The 17,477-nt window shown below is 38.5% G+C and overlaps 1 protein-coding gene across 2 annotated transcripts in view; it reads left to right on the top strand.

Moving 5' to 3' along the window:
* spats2 (spermatogenesis associated serine rich 2) overlaps nucleotides 1-17,477 on the top strand; it is a 110,104-nt gene that overhangs the window by 47,193 nt on the left and 45,434 nt on the right. For both annotated transcript variants that reach the window (XM_041180494.1, XM_041180495.1), the window contains exons 3-7: nucleotides 320-399; nucleotides 3,069-3,177; nucleotides 5,456-5,505; nucleotides 11,940-12,198; nucleotides 13,384-13,593. In XM_041180494.1, coding sequence (XP_041036428.1) covers nucleotides 320-399; nucleotides 3,069-3,177; nucleotides 5,456-5,505; nucleotides 11,940-12,198; nucleotides 13,384-13,593 — 708 coding nt within the window. The remainder of the gene's footprint in view (nucleotides 1-319; nucleotides 400-3,068; nucleotides 3,178-5,455; nucleotides 5,506-11,939; nucleotides 12,199-13,383; nucleotides 13,594-17,477) is intronic.

Here is a 17,477-nt window from a genome sequence, read left to right as displayed (position 1 = left end):
CCATTTACTTCTGGAAGCTTTCTGTAGTTCAATGAATAACTTTCTTGGAGTGCTCTTATCAAGAAGATTTTAAAGATAGAGTCATCTGTGTTACAATCCCTTCACACCATCTTGTATTAAAAGTATTAATTTGAAAGAAAATAATTACATTTAAACTTGATTGAATCCAGAACAATCAATTAAAATGTGGTTTACTGGTGATTGTGACAGCTTCTCTCACTGTTTAAACTGTCAATTGAAATGTTAGAATACCAGTGAGAGTATATATAAATGAAATAGATAGTAGAAAATTATAATTTTATAAGTCTTCTCTAAACAGATACCACTGGAGTCATGTTTGACACTCGATTCAAAGCAGTGATGGCCCAGGGAGGATCCAATGACAACATAAAGGAAAAGGTATTTTGTATATTTAACTTCCCATATTTAGTAAGCAAGCCAATGGCAAGAAAATGTGCTCTTTTGTTCAGTGATTTTAGAATTCCCATTGCATCGTCAGAAAATGGTGGTTGATGAAATTAGATTTTTAATTAGACTATGATTGGGAAATCTGCCCATCATTGTAAACCGATTTCCTGATCTCTTTCGTTGAAAATAATTCCATGGTCCTATGCTATCATAGCAACTGGATTTTTAAACCTTTGTAGCTTTCTTGTTTATGTTGTACTGAATTTCTTTGGTTATAAATTTGTGCAATATTTTTAAGGATGCAGTAGTCTGGAGAGCCTTTTACAGTGGATGTTTGTTGTTTTCAACTTGCCAGCTAAGGATCACATCGACCTGAGTCCAGTCCATTGATATGTGTGGCTCAGACAATTGAGATGAACCAATGTTGCACAGAAAGAAATGCCTGTCATGTGGTGGTTGAATGCAGTACTCATTTCAAAAAGTTTTGTAGTAGCTTGCATCTGGCTATCTCAAGAAGACTAAATATGGATGAATGTTTGTTCTTTTCCCCCATAGATGGGAACATTTGTACATCAGTTGGAAATTAATAGCAGTTAGGTTTTGTGGAACTTTGCTGTGTGCAAACCTAACAATACAACCTAATGCCATAGCATGAAGTTGTCTGATTGTCTAACTTTATATACGATCCTAGAATAGGAGTTGCATAGTGCAGTCACTTTTTTCTTTAACATGCAGAAGAAAAATGGCCCAAATGCCTTTAATTACTGTAATTAGTATTTGGACTGGTGTTGCAAAGTTTAAGAGCTTGCAAGTATATAATGTCCTATCACATCCTCAGAATATTCGAAAGTACTTCCCAATACTTACATATTATGCTAATCATTTCTGCTTAGGCAGCAATTCTTAAAGAAGTGACTTTTTTTCCCAATCATGTTATTTCTTGAATATTTAAGCAGTGCATGTGGCTACTGACATTGGTTCTGCTCCCTCACGTCATTGCACTCTTTAACTTGTCCAGTTCCTTTTTTTCCAGAAATTTCATCAGCATTCCTCAGGTGGAACAAAAACATATTAAATGGGTTGAAGTAAGCACGGACAATCTGTTGAAACCTTTTTTTACTTTTAGAACCGGGTACAGCTAGTGAAAACCCCTCCTGAAATCTCTCTAATGAATTTAGAAGCCAATTTTCCTTCCTTAAAAAAAGCTTAAGGTTATTTTGAATGGAAATCAAAGGTGATTTGCTGCCTGCTTTAATGCATTCCTACTGCAGAAACTGGGGAGTTGATAACATTTTCTCACCATTCTGAAAATGAATTAAGATTTACTCATGCATCTTGGAAGGAAGGGAATGAGAAGAGGCAATATAAACTAAATGGTACAATTTTAAAGGGGGTTCAGGAACAGAGACCTCCAAGGTTTCACCTACATAAATCTTTGAAGGTGGCAAGACAAGTTGATCATGCTGTTTTTATTTTAAAAAGGCATCTGAGATCCTTATCTTTCTATATAAATAAAGCATCAAGTTCAAAAGGGGATATTTCACAAAGGGGCATGATGAACTCTGTACATACACCCAACCAGATTGATGAATTTTGTAATTTAGTGTTTGAATTAAACAAGTTCAGAGCAGCCTTTCTTTCATATGTCGTCATGCACAATTTTCAAAAAGGATTGTTCTATTTCACCCCCTTTTTGCTCTCCGAATGTTGATTTCCTTCTACTTTTCACTTGTAATTTTAAAACTAATTTGTACATTGAACTCAGCAAAGCATGATTGCATTCTTGCACCTATTCACATAATCCCTATCAGCATTTTTTAAAGTGCTCGTGACAGAATATATCCTTCATTGTTCAAAGTACAGATTTCTCACCATGATTCTGAACTTGTAACAGATTAGCATTCGGCATTGTGAGAATTCTTGATGCACTCACCACATGCCCATGGAACAAAACCACTTTTTAACACCAGAACGTGTAATACTCTTTCGGGAACTAAGGACATAAATTGCTATAAACTAACTTTTTGTTCAGTGGTGATTACAATATTTTACATCCTTGCTCTCACACCCTCCCATTTTTCAGAGATTTCTAGACCACCCAGTGAGGTTAGGACTCTGCATTAACTCAACCATTAGATTTAATATGACTTTTGAAGCATATTTTCTCATTAAATATTTTCATTTACTTGTAAATTTAACCAATAGTTTATCTTTAGTACACTGCAAACCAATTATTAGAAATTTGAACTGATCTGTCTGCTTCTGGATAAAGCAGTAGGAGTACAGTTAGGCGATTGTGTTTTCATTACCATACTTGTAGAGTGGAGCTCAGAATTAGTGAGGATGAAATTCAACTTGGACAGCAACACAAAACTGAATAAAAAAGAAAATTAGATGGAGTTTTGCACATAAGTGCTGCTGAGATGAATTTCATTCCAATGTGTTCTGGCCTTGTTTCCAGTATCTATATTATAAGAGCCTAGTACACTTTGCATGAATTTCCAACTACAGAGTTCAGGGATATAGTTGCAATTCAATCGAAGTTGTTAACATATTGTAGCTTTTCTCCATTTCAGGTCTTCTAGTTGTATCATGCAATGTGTAATTGTGTTTTGGATCACCTTTGGATATTACCTGTAATATTTGTACTTTTTTCTCAGATTAGCGCTGTCCGTGCAATAGTTCCTAACAGGAGTAATAATGAGATAATTCTGGTGTTACAACATTATGACAACTGTGTCGACAAAGCAGTACAAGCTTTTATGGAAGGTAAGACCTTTTGCTTCGCTTTATTACATTTTTCTAATTCTAAGACTATATATAGCTAAATCCAACTTGCTTCCAAACATATGCAGCAGCAATTTACAAATAATGGCCATTGAAATTAAAGGTACAGAGGTCAGGAGCATACCCATGCTCTGTAAATCAACAATGCAAGTTCAAGTTATGAGCAGTATGGTTAGCCTTATTCTTTAAGGAACACATTTGCAATGATTCAGTAAATCTGGACAGGTGATGCTACAGTTAGAAGCTATTTTGAGTTGAACTTTTAGCATGACTTTGATACTTGTGCAATACATAAAATGTACTTCATAAAGCAATTCCTTTGCATTACAGGTTTCAATTGCTGCAGTGCTTTTAGTGCTTTGTTTATAATTTTCTTTCTGTTTTCTCCTCGTACTGGAAAATAACATCTGAAATAAAAACACAGCCATGGTTCAAACAAGACTCAAGCTATATCAGTACAGTACCAATTGCATTTTGAATAGTAGTCATCCTTTTACCTATATCTTTGTGATGTCAAATGATTGATACATCAAACTAAAATGGACTTTGTCCCATAGCATGCTGTTCTTAAACTTTGACTACACCCAAACTGAAGAGTACTTGATATGTGTTCTTCATCAGCAGACAATTCCAGGCCTCTGCTGAATATAGCTGCTTATTTGCTCCACCCTATCGTGTAATCTGGCACCAAAATTTCAAAGTTCAAGTTCCAGTTGCTTTAAAAACTTAAGTTCCCCAGTAAGTTTCCCCTGTAGATATTGGGTTCAGTATTTCACAGAGGTGTTAGTCATTGCAAAAGTTCAGCCAATCCTCTGTACAGCATGGATTAACTCCCATTTACTTTTGTGCTATTTCACGATTCCACGCACCAGAATATTTCCTGGTGGACTCCCAAACTGATTTTTGAAGAGGAATTCCTGTATGCTTTGCTTTTTTTTCATTTCTGCAGTCCAATTCCAAAAAAAATCCTTGCCAGGCTTGAAAAAGACCCAGGAAGAGACATCAAAATGTTGAATGTGGATCATAACTATATTTCCAAACTGAAATTTATAAAATGCTCTTAGAAGCTAATCTTTAGTGTTGCTGTAAAAAGAGACATGCTGTTGAAGCTTTTTGTCTTGCACTCATCAGGACAGATGCAAGAATACCATATTTCAAGGGAACAACGATCTTTCCTTTAAAGAAAACAGTCTTTCCTTTTAAAATTAATCTTTCCTAGCCTTAAGAAGATAGAGACCAACACTGACTGCCTGACTCTTCGGGGTTCAGACTCAAGATTTGCCATCTTAATTAAAATGCATTACCCTTTTATCTTAAGTGGATATAACTGATTAAAGGTGCTATGTGTTCTAAATATTGTGTAGATCTTTTAGACATACACTTTCTTTTCCTATCTTTATAGTATAATTTTTCAGCCTTGTCAACTATTGTGGCATTACTTCCATTTCCTACACTAGTCATCCTTAGCCCTATCAGATTGTTATTGCCGAACAGTGCTAAAATAGGGATAGTTTTGTGCTGTAGGCCCATGCCTAATAAAAATTAGATTGAGACTGCCCAAACGTAGATCGGACCCTTGTAGCCAGCAGACAGTGGAGACATTCATCCAATCAGTTTGAACTGGTTTTGAATCCAAGTGCCCACTGTGAAAGACCAGTGCCCAACACACTTCATTCTCAGTTCCCCAACCTTCCTTAAAGGATATTATTCCAGCAAATTAGTGATTTTAGTTACAGATTAATCTACTTTAACGAAAAAAATAACATTTCATCTTTGAAGAAACATTACTGTCTTTCTGATGCTCTCTGATTATTACATTATTTTCGTTAAGTAAAATACTTTGTGTAACTTCTACATTTTGTAGAAAAGCCTGCTTATGAAAAATGTAAATCCTCCTCATATATTCCTTCAATTATAAATCTTACAGACTCTCTGGTCTGTTGCAAATGTTTGCCCCCTGTCAAAAGTGGATTGTCAACTCAACTTTAAAATTCCTTTTTGGATTTTTACCAAATTTGACATGTTTACACAATACCAAATACTCAATGGTTATCACTAACACAGAACACTTCAAAGCATAGTGACATGAATTTCTGTTGCACCAGAAAGACATCAACTGAAACACATTCCTGCTGACACAATGTTTGCAAATCAGGTTAGTTTTAGTGACATTGGCAAGTCTGTGCCTAGCTCCATAACGTTTTGTCTGCTTTTTGAATAATTCTTGTAATTTTTCTCCATTTTTTAAAATTTAATGAAGGTTATGCCGCAGAAGTTCTGAAGGAATGGAGTGTAACAGGAAAGAAGAAGGTAAGGATCATAACAACATAGGAATAGGAGGCCTTAAGCCCCTTGAGCCTATTCTGCCATTCAGTTAAGTTATCACTGCTCTGGACCTCAACCCGCTTGTCACAAAACTCAAATCAGAGTGCATTCCTTTTATTCCCACTCAGTCTCCTACCTATCTCCCAACAATTTACAACCACCTTTAGACTTCCTAATTGAAAAACTTGTAAGCAGTGGTTGAAACAATTAGATGGTGCATTAAAGTAAAGTGGTTGCAAAGATCTTTTACCTTTCGGTGGAAGAAAATAAATTTTCGCTTCCATTGTGTTTAGTTGTATTGTCCTTTCAGGGAGTTGTCTGGGCCAGTGATATCACCAACACTTCAGGACTGAGGATAGTATTGTTAGGAGAGACCAGTGCACAATCCTTGTGGAAGCAAAGTCCCATCTTCATACTGAGGACATCCTCCATTGTACTTACTGTGCAAAATGAGTAGATTCAGAACAGATTTAGCAACTCAAAACTTGAGCATCCATGAGATGCTGTTGGGCCATCAGCAGCAGAATTGTATTCCACCACAGTAACCTCATGGCCCAGCGTACTCCTCATTCTACCAATCCCCAGGCAAACCTGGTTCAATGAGGAGTGTAGGAGAGCATGCCATTAGTAGCATGAGGCATACCTAACAATGAGATGCCAACCTGATGAAGCTATAACAGGACTACATGTCATGCTGAACAGTAGTAGCAGCATGTGATAGAGAGAGCAAAGCGATCACACAGCCAATGGGTCAGAACAAAGCTTTGAGGTCCTGCCATGTCCCATCTCAATGATGGCGGAGCCCAGTCTGTGAGCGCAAAAGACAAGGCTGGAACATTGCGACCGCCTTCAGAAGTACTGAGTGGATGATCCATCTCTATCTCCTCCTGAGGTCCCTAGCATCACGGATGCAAGTCTAGCCAATTTGATTCACACCACATGATATCAAGAAACAGCTGAAGGCACTGGACACTGCAAAGGCTATGGGCAACATCCCAGCTGTAGTACTAAAGACCTGTGCTCCAGAAGAAACCGCGCTCCTGCCAAGTGTTTCAGTTGAGCTGCAACATTAGAATCTACCCAAAAAAGTGGAAAACTGCCCAGGGATGTCCTGTCCACAACAAGCAGGGCAAATCCAATCTGGCTAATTACTGCTCCATCAGTCTATTCATGATCATCAGCAAAGTGATGCAGGGCGTTCTTGACGATGCTATCAAGTGGCACTCAGCAATAATCTACTCACTGGTGATCAGTTTGGGTTCTGCCAGGCTCAGTTCCAGACCTCATTATGGCCTTGGACCAAAGTTGGATGAAAGAGCTAAATTCCAGAAGTGAGGTGAGAGTGACTGCCCTTGAGATCAAGGCAGCATTTAACATTGTGGCATCAAGGAGCCCTAGCAAAACTGGAGTCAATGGGGATCAGGGGGAAACTCTCTGCTGTTTGGATTCATACCTAAACCAAAGGAAAATGGGTGTGATTGTTGAGGCTAGTCATCTCAGCCCCCAGGACCTTGTTGCAGGAGTTCTTCAGAGCAGTGTCCAAGGACCAACTAACTTCAAGTGCTTCATAAGTGACCTTCCCTCCATCATAAGGTCAGCATGGGGATGTTCACTGATGTTTACACAGTGTTCAGTTCCTTTTGCAATTCCTCAAGCAGTCAATGCCTGCATGCAGCAAGACCTGGACACTCGGGCTTGGGCTGACAAGCGGCAAGTAACATTCGTGCCATGCAAGTGCTGGACAATACCCATCTCCAACGAGAAAGAATCTGACCATCCCCCTATGGCATTTGATGGTATTGCTGATGTCAAATCCCCCACCATCAACATCATGGGAGCCAGCATTGACCCAAAACTGAACTGGACCAGCCATATAAATATGGCTTCAAGGGTGGGTCAGAGGCTAGGTAACTCACCTCCTGATTCCCCAAAAACTGCCCACCATCTACAAGGCACAGGTCAGGAGTGTGATAGAATACTTTCCATTTGGCTAAATGAGTGCAGCTTCAACAATACTCAAGAAGTTCAACACCATCCAGGGTAAAGCAGCCCACTTGATCAACTCTCCATCCACCTCCTTAAACGTTCACTTTCTCCATTGCCAGGGCTACATTCCCCTCCAAGTCACACACCGTCCTAAGTATATGTTGCTGTTCCTTCATTGTTGCTCAGTCAAAATCCTGGAACTCTTTCCTGAACAGCATTCGCCAATATTTGGACTGCAGTGATTTGAAAAGGTGGTGCGAGTAGGTTGGGATGGGCAACAAATTCTGGCCTTGTAATGAATGTGGAATGTGACCTGGAGAACTGATTTGAATCCTTTAATTGTTAAGAATGTTAGGAATGTGCATTCCATTCCATTAATGGGCAGTGTCTGGTTGATGTTAACCAGTCTCCTATAGAGAGTTTGTGACAAGTAATTCATCCACACCTAAGATTTTACACTTATCTGTCTAAAGCCAACTTAGGTCAATATACATAAATATTACCCAAGCTACGTTACACCATCTGATCAGTGTGTCTTAATTGGAATATATGTAAATTTCATTTACCAGCCGCTAATATATTTTCCGATATAGGCTAACCCGTTTTTTTTTTTAAATCCCAGTTTAATTTGTGCTTTGGGCTTGAGAAAATAAGACCTTTAAGCTAGCTAGAGCAAAGACTCTTTATTTTTATTTTTGTGGACTAGATTCAAGCCCAGGCCTGAAAGGTGAAAGGGCAGTGTGCTAATCCACCACAGTACTTTGCTTCACCACCCCCCACCTGCGCCCTAAGGACTTGCTTTTCATCTTGTATCACTAAGTTCATGCTCATTCATGCCCAGTTCGAGTCCCCCTGGTGCTGTTCACAAATAGACTTTAATTGTCTTTGTCCTTCATTTCCTATTTTTTTCAAAAATATACTTTTTATAAATATACTTTTTTATGTATAAATTTTATGAATAAAGTATATTACATGACTGTTCAAAGTTGACATTGCATAAAGTGTAAAACAAATCAGTTTCTTTACAGGATGTGGCACCTTGAGATGCCTTTCATCGCCTGTTTTCTGGTAAATCTTTAATGGATAGGCAAGCCACTTGCTCCAAATCCTCTCTAGCCAGCTTCTATGTGGCACTCCACGGTTGTATTGACCTGATGCATCTCTTTTACAATAGCTTAGTTGGAAATGAATCCCTGTCACATGAGAAACAGCAGATAGAAACCCACATCCCACAAACAATATGGTCGTACAACAATACACTGCCGGTTTGAAATTTAATTCTCACCAATAGGCAGTTGCTATACCCACTCGCCTGTCAGTTACTTTTTCTGTCAAGTCTTACTGCAAATCTAAATCGCAATGCTTGCACTGCATTAACTGCTGAGCAAGATGTGTGTGTTAGTGCTCTATTCAGTATTAAATCCCCCACTGGTTTGAGCATTTAACTCGAATAGAGTTAATAAAAACCTTTCACCTTTGAAGCTTCAGTTCAAATCCAGCAAGAGAAAAGGTTTTTTTTCACCTGAAGAAATCTAGTTGAAGTGTTTAGATGTCCTAATAAAGCTTCATGTTCTGCAGAAAGGTCTGTTAACTCCCCACATATGTCTGCAGCACAATCCTGCTCTAAACTGGGCAGTCATTTGACAACTGTACAGAATGGTAATGTACACAATAGAAATGTTGCAGTCGAGGTGAAATTTTGCAACTGTTTTGAGATGTGTATGTCTGTATGTGTAGCTGTGTATAAGTGAGGGCTGTGTAAAGTGATCTTGTCTTGCATCTGACCCCTATACAACCAAGAAATACTTGATGCTCTCATTGAGTAGAGAAAAAAATTATTTAAAAATGTAACCATAATATAATAGAATTTTACATTATGTTTAAAAGTGAGGTAATTCAATCTGAAGCTAGGGTGTTAATTTTGAATAAAGAAAATTATGAAGGTATGAGGGGTAAATTGGCTGAGTTGGATTGTAAAATGCATTAAAAGGTATGATGGTACATAAGCAATGGATAGTCTTTAAAGAATTATTACATAGTTTACAGCAACTATACATTCCTTCAAGGCACAAAAACCCCAAAAAACGTCAGTCGACTGGATAACTAAGAAAGTTAAGGATTGTATAAGTTTAAAAGAAAAGGCCTATAAAGTTGCCAGAAATAGTAATAAACCTGAGGATTGGGCAGATTTTAGAATACAGCAACGGAGGACCAAGAAACTGATGAAGGAGAATAGAATATGAATGTAAACTAACGAAAAGCATAAACTAACTGTAAAAGCTTTTATAGGTACATAAAAAGGAAACATTTGGCTAAACAAATGTGGGTCCATTACAGGCAGAGTCAGGGGAATTTATGATGGGGAATAGAGAAATGACAGAGAAGTTAAATGTTTATTTTATCTTCTTCTGGCCTTCTATCCAGCTTCACCTGCTCCACCGCCCTTAAACAGTATAAATTTCATCACTTCTTTACTTCAGCTCTGAAGAAGTCATACAGACTTGAAACGTTAACTTTTTTTTCCCTCCACAGATGCTGTTAGACCTGCTGAGTTTTTCCAGTATTTTCTGTTTTTGTTTCAAATTTCCAGCATCCGCAGTAGTTTGCTTTTATGATTATTTTATCTGTCTTCACTGAGGAAGATACAAGAAATCTAGCAGAATTAGAGATCCAAGGGACTGGGGCAATGAGGAGTTGAAGGAAATTAGCATTAGTAAGAAAGTTGCATTGGAGAAATGAATGGGACTGAGGGTTAATAAGTCCCCAGGACCTGATATTCTACATCCCAGAGTGTTGAAAGAGGTAGTTATGGAGATAGTGGATCCATTAGTGAGCATCTTCCAAATTTCTATAGATTTTGGAATGGTTTCTGCAGATTGGAGGGTAGCAAATGTCACCCCACTATTTAAGAAGAGAATGAGAGAGAAAACAGGGAACTACAGACCTGTTAACCGTACATCAGTAATGGGGAAAATGCTAGAATCTATTCAAAAGGATATGATAAATGGACACTTGGATAATAATGATCTGATTGGGCATAGTCAACATGGATTTATGAATGGGAAATCATGTTTGACGAACCTGTTGAAGTTTTTTGAGGATGTTGCTAACAGAATTGATAAAAGGGAGTTGATGGACGTAGTATACTTCAATTTTCCGAAGGCTTTTGGTAAAGTCCCCCACAGGAGGTTGGTTAGCAAAATTAAAGCACATGGGATAGGAGGTAATAAACTGGCATGGATTAAGGATTGGATAACAGGCAGAAAACAGAGTAGGAATAAACAGATCATTCTCGTGTTGGCAGGCTGTGACTAGTGGGGTACCTCAAGGATCAGTACAATATTTGGATGTGGGGACCAAATGAAATTTTCCAAGTTTGCGGATGACACAAAGCTAGGTGGGAATGTGTGTTCTGAGGAAGATGCAAAGTGGCTTCAAGGGGATTTGGACAAACTCAGTGAGTGGGCAAGAACATGGCAGGTGGAATATAATGTGGAAAAATGTGAGGTTATGCACTTTGGTAGGAGGAACAGATGTGCAGGGTATTTCTTAAATAGTGAGAGGTTAAAAAGTATAGATGTACGAAGGGACCTGGGTGTCCTCGTCAATAAGTCATTGAAAGCTAACATGCAGGTGCAGTAAGCAATTAAGAAAGCTAATGGTATGTTAGCCTTTATTGCAAGAGGATTTGAGTACAGGAAAAGTGAAGTTTTGCTTCGATTGTATAGAACCTTGGTTAGACAGCAGCTGGAGTACTGTGTGCAGTTTTGGTCCCCTCGCCTTAGGAAGGATATTATTGCCACAGAGGGAGTGCAATGAATGTTAACCAGACTTGTTCCCGGGATGGTGGACTCTGTCCTATGAAGAGAGTTTGGGGAAACTGGGCCTGTGGTCTCTCAAGTTTCGAAGAACGAGAGGCGATCTCATTGAAACCTACAAAATACTTAAAGGGGTAGACAGGTAGATGCAGGTAAGATGCTTCCCCTGGTTGGGGAGTCTAGAACTAGGGGACACAATTTCAAAATTAGGTGGAAGCCACTTAAGACCAGGATGAGGAGAAATGTTTTGACTCAGAGGGTTGTGAATCTTTGGAATTCTCTATCCCAGAGGGCTGTGGAAGCTCAGTCATTGAGTGTGTTTAAAGCAGAGATTGACAGATTTCTAAATACTAATGACATAAAGGAATATGGAGATAGTGTGAGAAAAAGGCATTGAAGTGGATTTTAAGTCATGATCATGTTGAATGACGGAGCAGGCTCAATAGGCTGAATGGCCTGCTCCTGCACCTATGCTCATAAAGAAGCTTTCATGAAAGCTGGTGTTCACCTGTTGCCACAGGTAGTGATGACTTTGAAGGAAAATAAAGATCTTAAGCATTTTAAATCATTTAAAGCAAACATTTTTTAGTCATCTGTCTGTTTAACAACACCTAGAACAAAAAGAAGAAGATTAAGCCAAAGCCGCAAGTCAAAGCAGAGCCAGGACAACTGCAGCCTAGCAAAAGTGCAGCCAATTATGGTGAGCTGTCTGCAGCTTCGTGGGAGAAGGATGAAATAAACAGTTATCACATCAATGGATCTGTAAATGATGAGTCGGTAGATTCTCTCAGTGAACAGTTGGATACCCTTTCCGTGGATGCCCAAGAGCTGGAAGATTCTGAATTGATGACTCCTGAAATCAACAGTATAATGGGTCAGTGTCTCTAAATTTAGCTCTAACTGATGACATTTAATCCTCTGAATACCCATTTTCTTTGTTTTATCATATGCACATTCTTTCCCAAATAATTATAAAAATCTGCATTTGTGTTTGGGAGTGGGATGACTTTGATCTGTAATTCAAGCCAAATTAGAAAGTCTGTGTGTTCCATTTTATGTAAACTGAGAACTACATATGACACTGACATTTTTTAATGATAACACACTCTGCCTTCAATACTCCAGTCACCTGAACATCACAATTGATGGAACTAACAAAAAATAGCTGCTTTCCTGCGTGTTAAATGTATAATTACAGTTGGGTTTGATTGACAGAAGGTTAATGCAGTGGAGCAATTCAGGTAATAAATTCTATCATGGAACCTCAAAGTAACTTGTGAATTTCATCTCAGTAGCGACATTTAGTGCATGTTGTATAGCTTATTTCCTGATGATCTGCTGCCAAAACAAAACTTAATATTCTAGTACTGGCTTTGTGATGTCATTGGTCTTCAAATTCTCTATCATTAATTTTACATGAATGTCACACTAACTTAAAGCTCTTAATATTCTCACCACAGAATAGTATATAAATCAAAAATGGACATTTATTTTTAAAATGTGTGTTTAGCCATTTGCAATTTAAAAATAATTAACGTTGACAGTGAATTCAAAGCATTAATTCAGTCTTGAAGTCTTGCCAATAATTATAACTACCTGAAGTTTGCTTTTTTTTTTCCTAACCTCTTGATTGAATTATTACCAAGAAACTCACTGCCAGTCATCTATTTTCCAATTTGTTGTAATATATTGAATGTTACAGACTAAATATTTTTACTTATTAGTGAACCACTATTGTACAGATTTTAATTATTTTGATCAGGTCCTTTGGACTAAAATCCATTTTGGCTGCTACTTGAAAAAAAATGTATTTGTCATGTGAATCTTTGACATGCTAGTTTAATTTTAAAATGTCCTGATGGTTTCTGTAACCTTTAGCTGAGATCATGAAGTCTTCCTTTTTTTGGATTTTCAATGACTTTTATATCTGTAATGTTGAGAAGGTAGTGAAAATCTTAACCGCCTCATGTTATCCTGGAACTAAAAATATTTGGCATGGTAAATGTAGTATGTTTTTACCTACAATATTCATTCTGACACTTCAACCGGTATTTTTCAGTATCTGTATTAGAAGACGAAAAGTGTAAAGTAGAGTCAAAATTCCAACCTCGTCATCATTTCCATAGTTCTCATCCTACTAGAACACATCAACAAAGGAATACAACAAAGTCCAGGTCACGAGCTCCTTCAGGATCACAATCTTCTACCTCCCTTTCCTTACTCACGCCAGATGATGGTGCATTTGTTTCATCTAGGAATAAAAAAATAGGTAAGGGGTGTTTACAAGACATTTTGCATGATTTAAAATATTTCAATTTATCCATGTTCAACTGTATGGTCTGATGGGGGGGTGGTAGGGGGGAAATAATTTATCTTGATCATATCCCTTCTATTCCTATGAACGAACTCCTGGCTTGTGCTTTATACCTTTATTTGTAACTCCCTGCAATGACATGCAGCACGTGATTAATCACAGGCAGAATGGTATTCCACAAGAATGTATTGCACTTTGCTCCATGTCTATATTTTCATATAACTCTACTTTGTGAATTTTTTTGTGCATCAAGATGAGGGGTTCCAAAGCTGGAGAATGATACATTCCTGTTTTGCCTCACTGTTGGCATTGAGCATTTCCAGGTCAGGTTTAGCATAACTCAGCTGCAGATTAAAGCTTTCCCTTTCTCATGTAAGAAGGTGCATTAATCCCAGCCTCAGGGGAGCACCCCATACTTGCACCAGTATGAACTTTCCTTTGCCAGTTGTCCTTATGTCCTTTGAGAATTTCAATCTGTGAATTATTATGTGCTATGAACCCAGATTCACTATAAGCTGGTTTGGGACTGCCCAAACCCCCTTCTTTTAAGATTCTTATTCATGGCACTATCCATGTATAGTGTTTCTTGGGGAATGCCTTGTAGCCATTCTGTGGTATAATTGGGTGCTCTTCAGTTAAATTGGTGTGTATTTAGAGACCCATGATATGCACCTTGCAAGCATACAAGTCATATCTGCTTAGTTAAGTGCAGGCATTTATTGTTCAGTTTGTATATCTGTTGAATTTCATCTACATTTCCAGGCCTCTGTACATGGATTGAATTTAATTAAATATTGTCAAGAAAGGTTGGAATTTAATCAAGAGGCCCATTTAGTAATACCAGAAGCACAAGTAGCAGATTGGGAATCTACAAATCAGAATGTAAATTTATGTGAAAATGTGCTGAGAGTTGTGATCCCCAGTTAGAGTTGTGCTCTATGGTCAACTTTCAAGCTGTATGTTAAATGCCCAACATCCACCTTTTGAAAGACAATATGGGGAAAGTTAAATGTTTCATATCTTTGGTAATTTCAGCTGTGACATTATCTTGTGAAAATTTCATCTCAATGCGCAATAAATGGATTAACCAAAGGACTAAAAATCTGTGCTAAAATCAAGTGTCTTGCTGACGTGCATATGACCAGTTGCAGTCAAAATGTACACATTAATTGCTCAAGAAATTTAAACTGCATTCCAGCTTCAGACTCTTTCTACTGCCTGACCATAAATGGAATTAGTAACCAAGCTCCCCGATGGAGATGAGCCTGATCACAATGGTATCCACGTGTATTTGGATATCTCACACTTTACAAGTCCCCTGTCGTTGTCGTCCCAGCCCCCCATCCCAAATTACAAAGAAATCATGCTTTGAAAAATTAAAAGATCATCTCTCAAAAGGTACTGGTCACAATTATTGAAAATAATTGCAAGAATTCTGTCTGAAATGAATTTACAGGTTTTAATTTCACCTGCTCTACTCCCAAGAAAACTATTTTGCTGTAAATATCCATATAGAGTTTTCTTCACCTCAGGCAGAATCAATATCCAGGTCTGTTTTATGTTCAGTCTCCTTCAATACTGGCAAAAGATCCCATCTGAAGTTGATATTTGGTTGACATTGTGTAGTGTTCCTAGCTCTAAGGAACTGTGCATGCTGTACAGGTTTTGTAGGGTGTGAAATTGTAGGGCTTGTTATTTAAAATCACTGGACCAGTAAGCTGCCAGCTAAAATTATTCAACTAGTGATATCACAACAGTGTTATGTGAGACCATGGCTTTAGGTACATACTGGCAAAAAAATCTTGCAGAAATGCCTATTCCTGTCATATGCCCTACTATACCTGAGGGCTTTCATCAGCCCTCAACCTCACTGCCACCTGCAGAGTTGTGTTTGCTATAGAGAACTGTAAGAGGTACAAAAAAACACTTCTACATGAAGTGAAATGGTATTTGTATTGGAACGATTCGAAGTGTAGCACCATCTTTGGGTTCAAAGGCCATTCGTGTGCCACTAAAAGTTTGCTCTCACTGTATGTGCTTATTTGTACCTCTATATTACAGTCCAGTTATAAAATCATGCATCAAGTTTGAATCTCCATCAGGGACATGTTTTCTGAGTTGGCCACTGGAAAAGGAATTTGTGGTGGTAAACGTGTCCATCTCCACGTGTCTGCTCAACCTGTCAATGGCGGGCCGTGTTCCCTGCCATCTGACGCCAGAAACTTCATTGTAATACATCAGCGTATCATTATAAGGCCAGCCCCCTGGACTCGTTCTCCTCTTCTTCCCCCCCCCACCCCCCCCCCCCCCCCCCCCCCCCCCCCCCCCCCCCAAAAAAAGCTGGATCGTCCACCCACGTTAGGGGGAAATCACACCAATGTGTTTCACATCAGCATATATAAGGCGTGCACTTGGCAGGCTGCACTTCGCTCAGGACTTCAAGGTTTCTTTGCTTACCTTGCTTCGGTCAGCACTCGCAGTCATCAGTGCCAGGCTTCACAGGCAGCACCACATTGCTTTTAGGGGGGCTTGTGGGTAGGTCTCTACCTATCAGATCAGCCACAAGGGACTGCCTAAGAAGAAAAAGAAAGTGGTCTATCCTACCCTCCTGGGTTGAAGCAGCAAGAATATTTTGTAACAAAATGAGAACACTACACTTCAATGTGGAGTTAAATAATTGTTTTGAGAGCTGTTTTATTGAATCCATTCAGTAACATGACAAAATGCAGCAAATTAGTGTAATCCAACTACAGGCTCAAAATATGTAAAACTAGGGCTAAGCAGTGGTTTTGTAACTGAGCATTGTATTGATGAAATTTGTTGAAAACCAGTTGTTGACTTTTAATTTTAATGTTTTCTTTGGATACCTGCTCACAAAATATTAACCAGGTGATACAATAATGTTTTGCAAACACAGCAGTAAAATCCATTTGTCAAACCTTGTTCTTGTGTCCAAATCTGGTGTTCCTGTGCCATCAAATGGACACCAATAGATTTGTGTAAGAGCTGAAGTGGATGTCTTTTCCTGTTTGTACTGTGCAGTAAACTGCTGACAAGCCTCAGATAGTGTAAATACATATGTTTAGTCAATACACTAATTAATTCTTCAGCAAATAATTGAAGAATAACAATATTTGTGCTTTAATGTTTAAATAATATTTCATAGACAAAAACAGAAAATGCTGGAAAAACTCAGGCCTGACAGCATCTGTGGTGAGAGAAACAAAGTTAACGTTTCGAGTCTGTATGACTTCTTCAGAGACCTATTTCATAGACCTTCAGTATTGAACAAATTCTGTGTTTACCCACTGATGGAATGCAATAGCACTTGTTGAGTTAACCTATGGCTTCCTGTTGGATTTGATACAACGCAATGTCATGCAAACCAATGGGGGATGGTTTACTCCAAACTAGATTCTTCCTTTGATAGCTCCTTCCAAACCCGGGTCCTCTACAACCTGAAAGGGCAAGGCGGCAGATAGATGGGAACACCACCACTTCCAAGTCGCACATCATCCAGACTTGGAACTTTATTGCCGTTCCTTCACCATCGCTGAGTCAAAATCCTGGAACTCCCTTCCTAACAGCACTGTGGGTGTTCCTACATCACATGGACTGTAGCATTTCAAGAAGGCAGCTCACCACCGACTTCTCTAGGGTAATTAGCGATGGGGAATAAATGCTGGCCTAAGTAGTGACGTCCACATCCCATGAATGAATTGAAAAAAAGACTACTGTCTATTGTATTGAAGAAATGTAGCCAGGTTGTCAGTCCTGTACATGACTACAACTGAGTTTTTCAGGAAAACTGTGACTGCACCTCAATATACTGTATAAAA

Source organism: Carcharodon carcharias, chromosome X, assembly GCF_017639515.1.
Source record: "Carcharodon carcharias isolate sCarCar2 chromosome X, sCarCar2.pri, whole genome shotgun sequence".
Classification (NCBI taxonomy): Eukaryota; Metazoa; Chordata; class Chondrichthyes; order Lamniformes; family Lamnidae; genus Carcharodon; species Carcharodon carcharias.
This window is presented reverse-complemented; position numbering and strand designations above follow the sequence as displayed.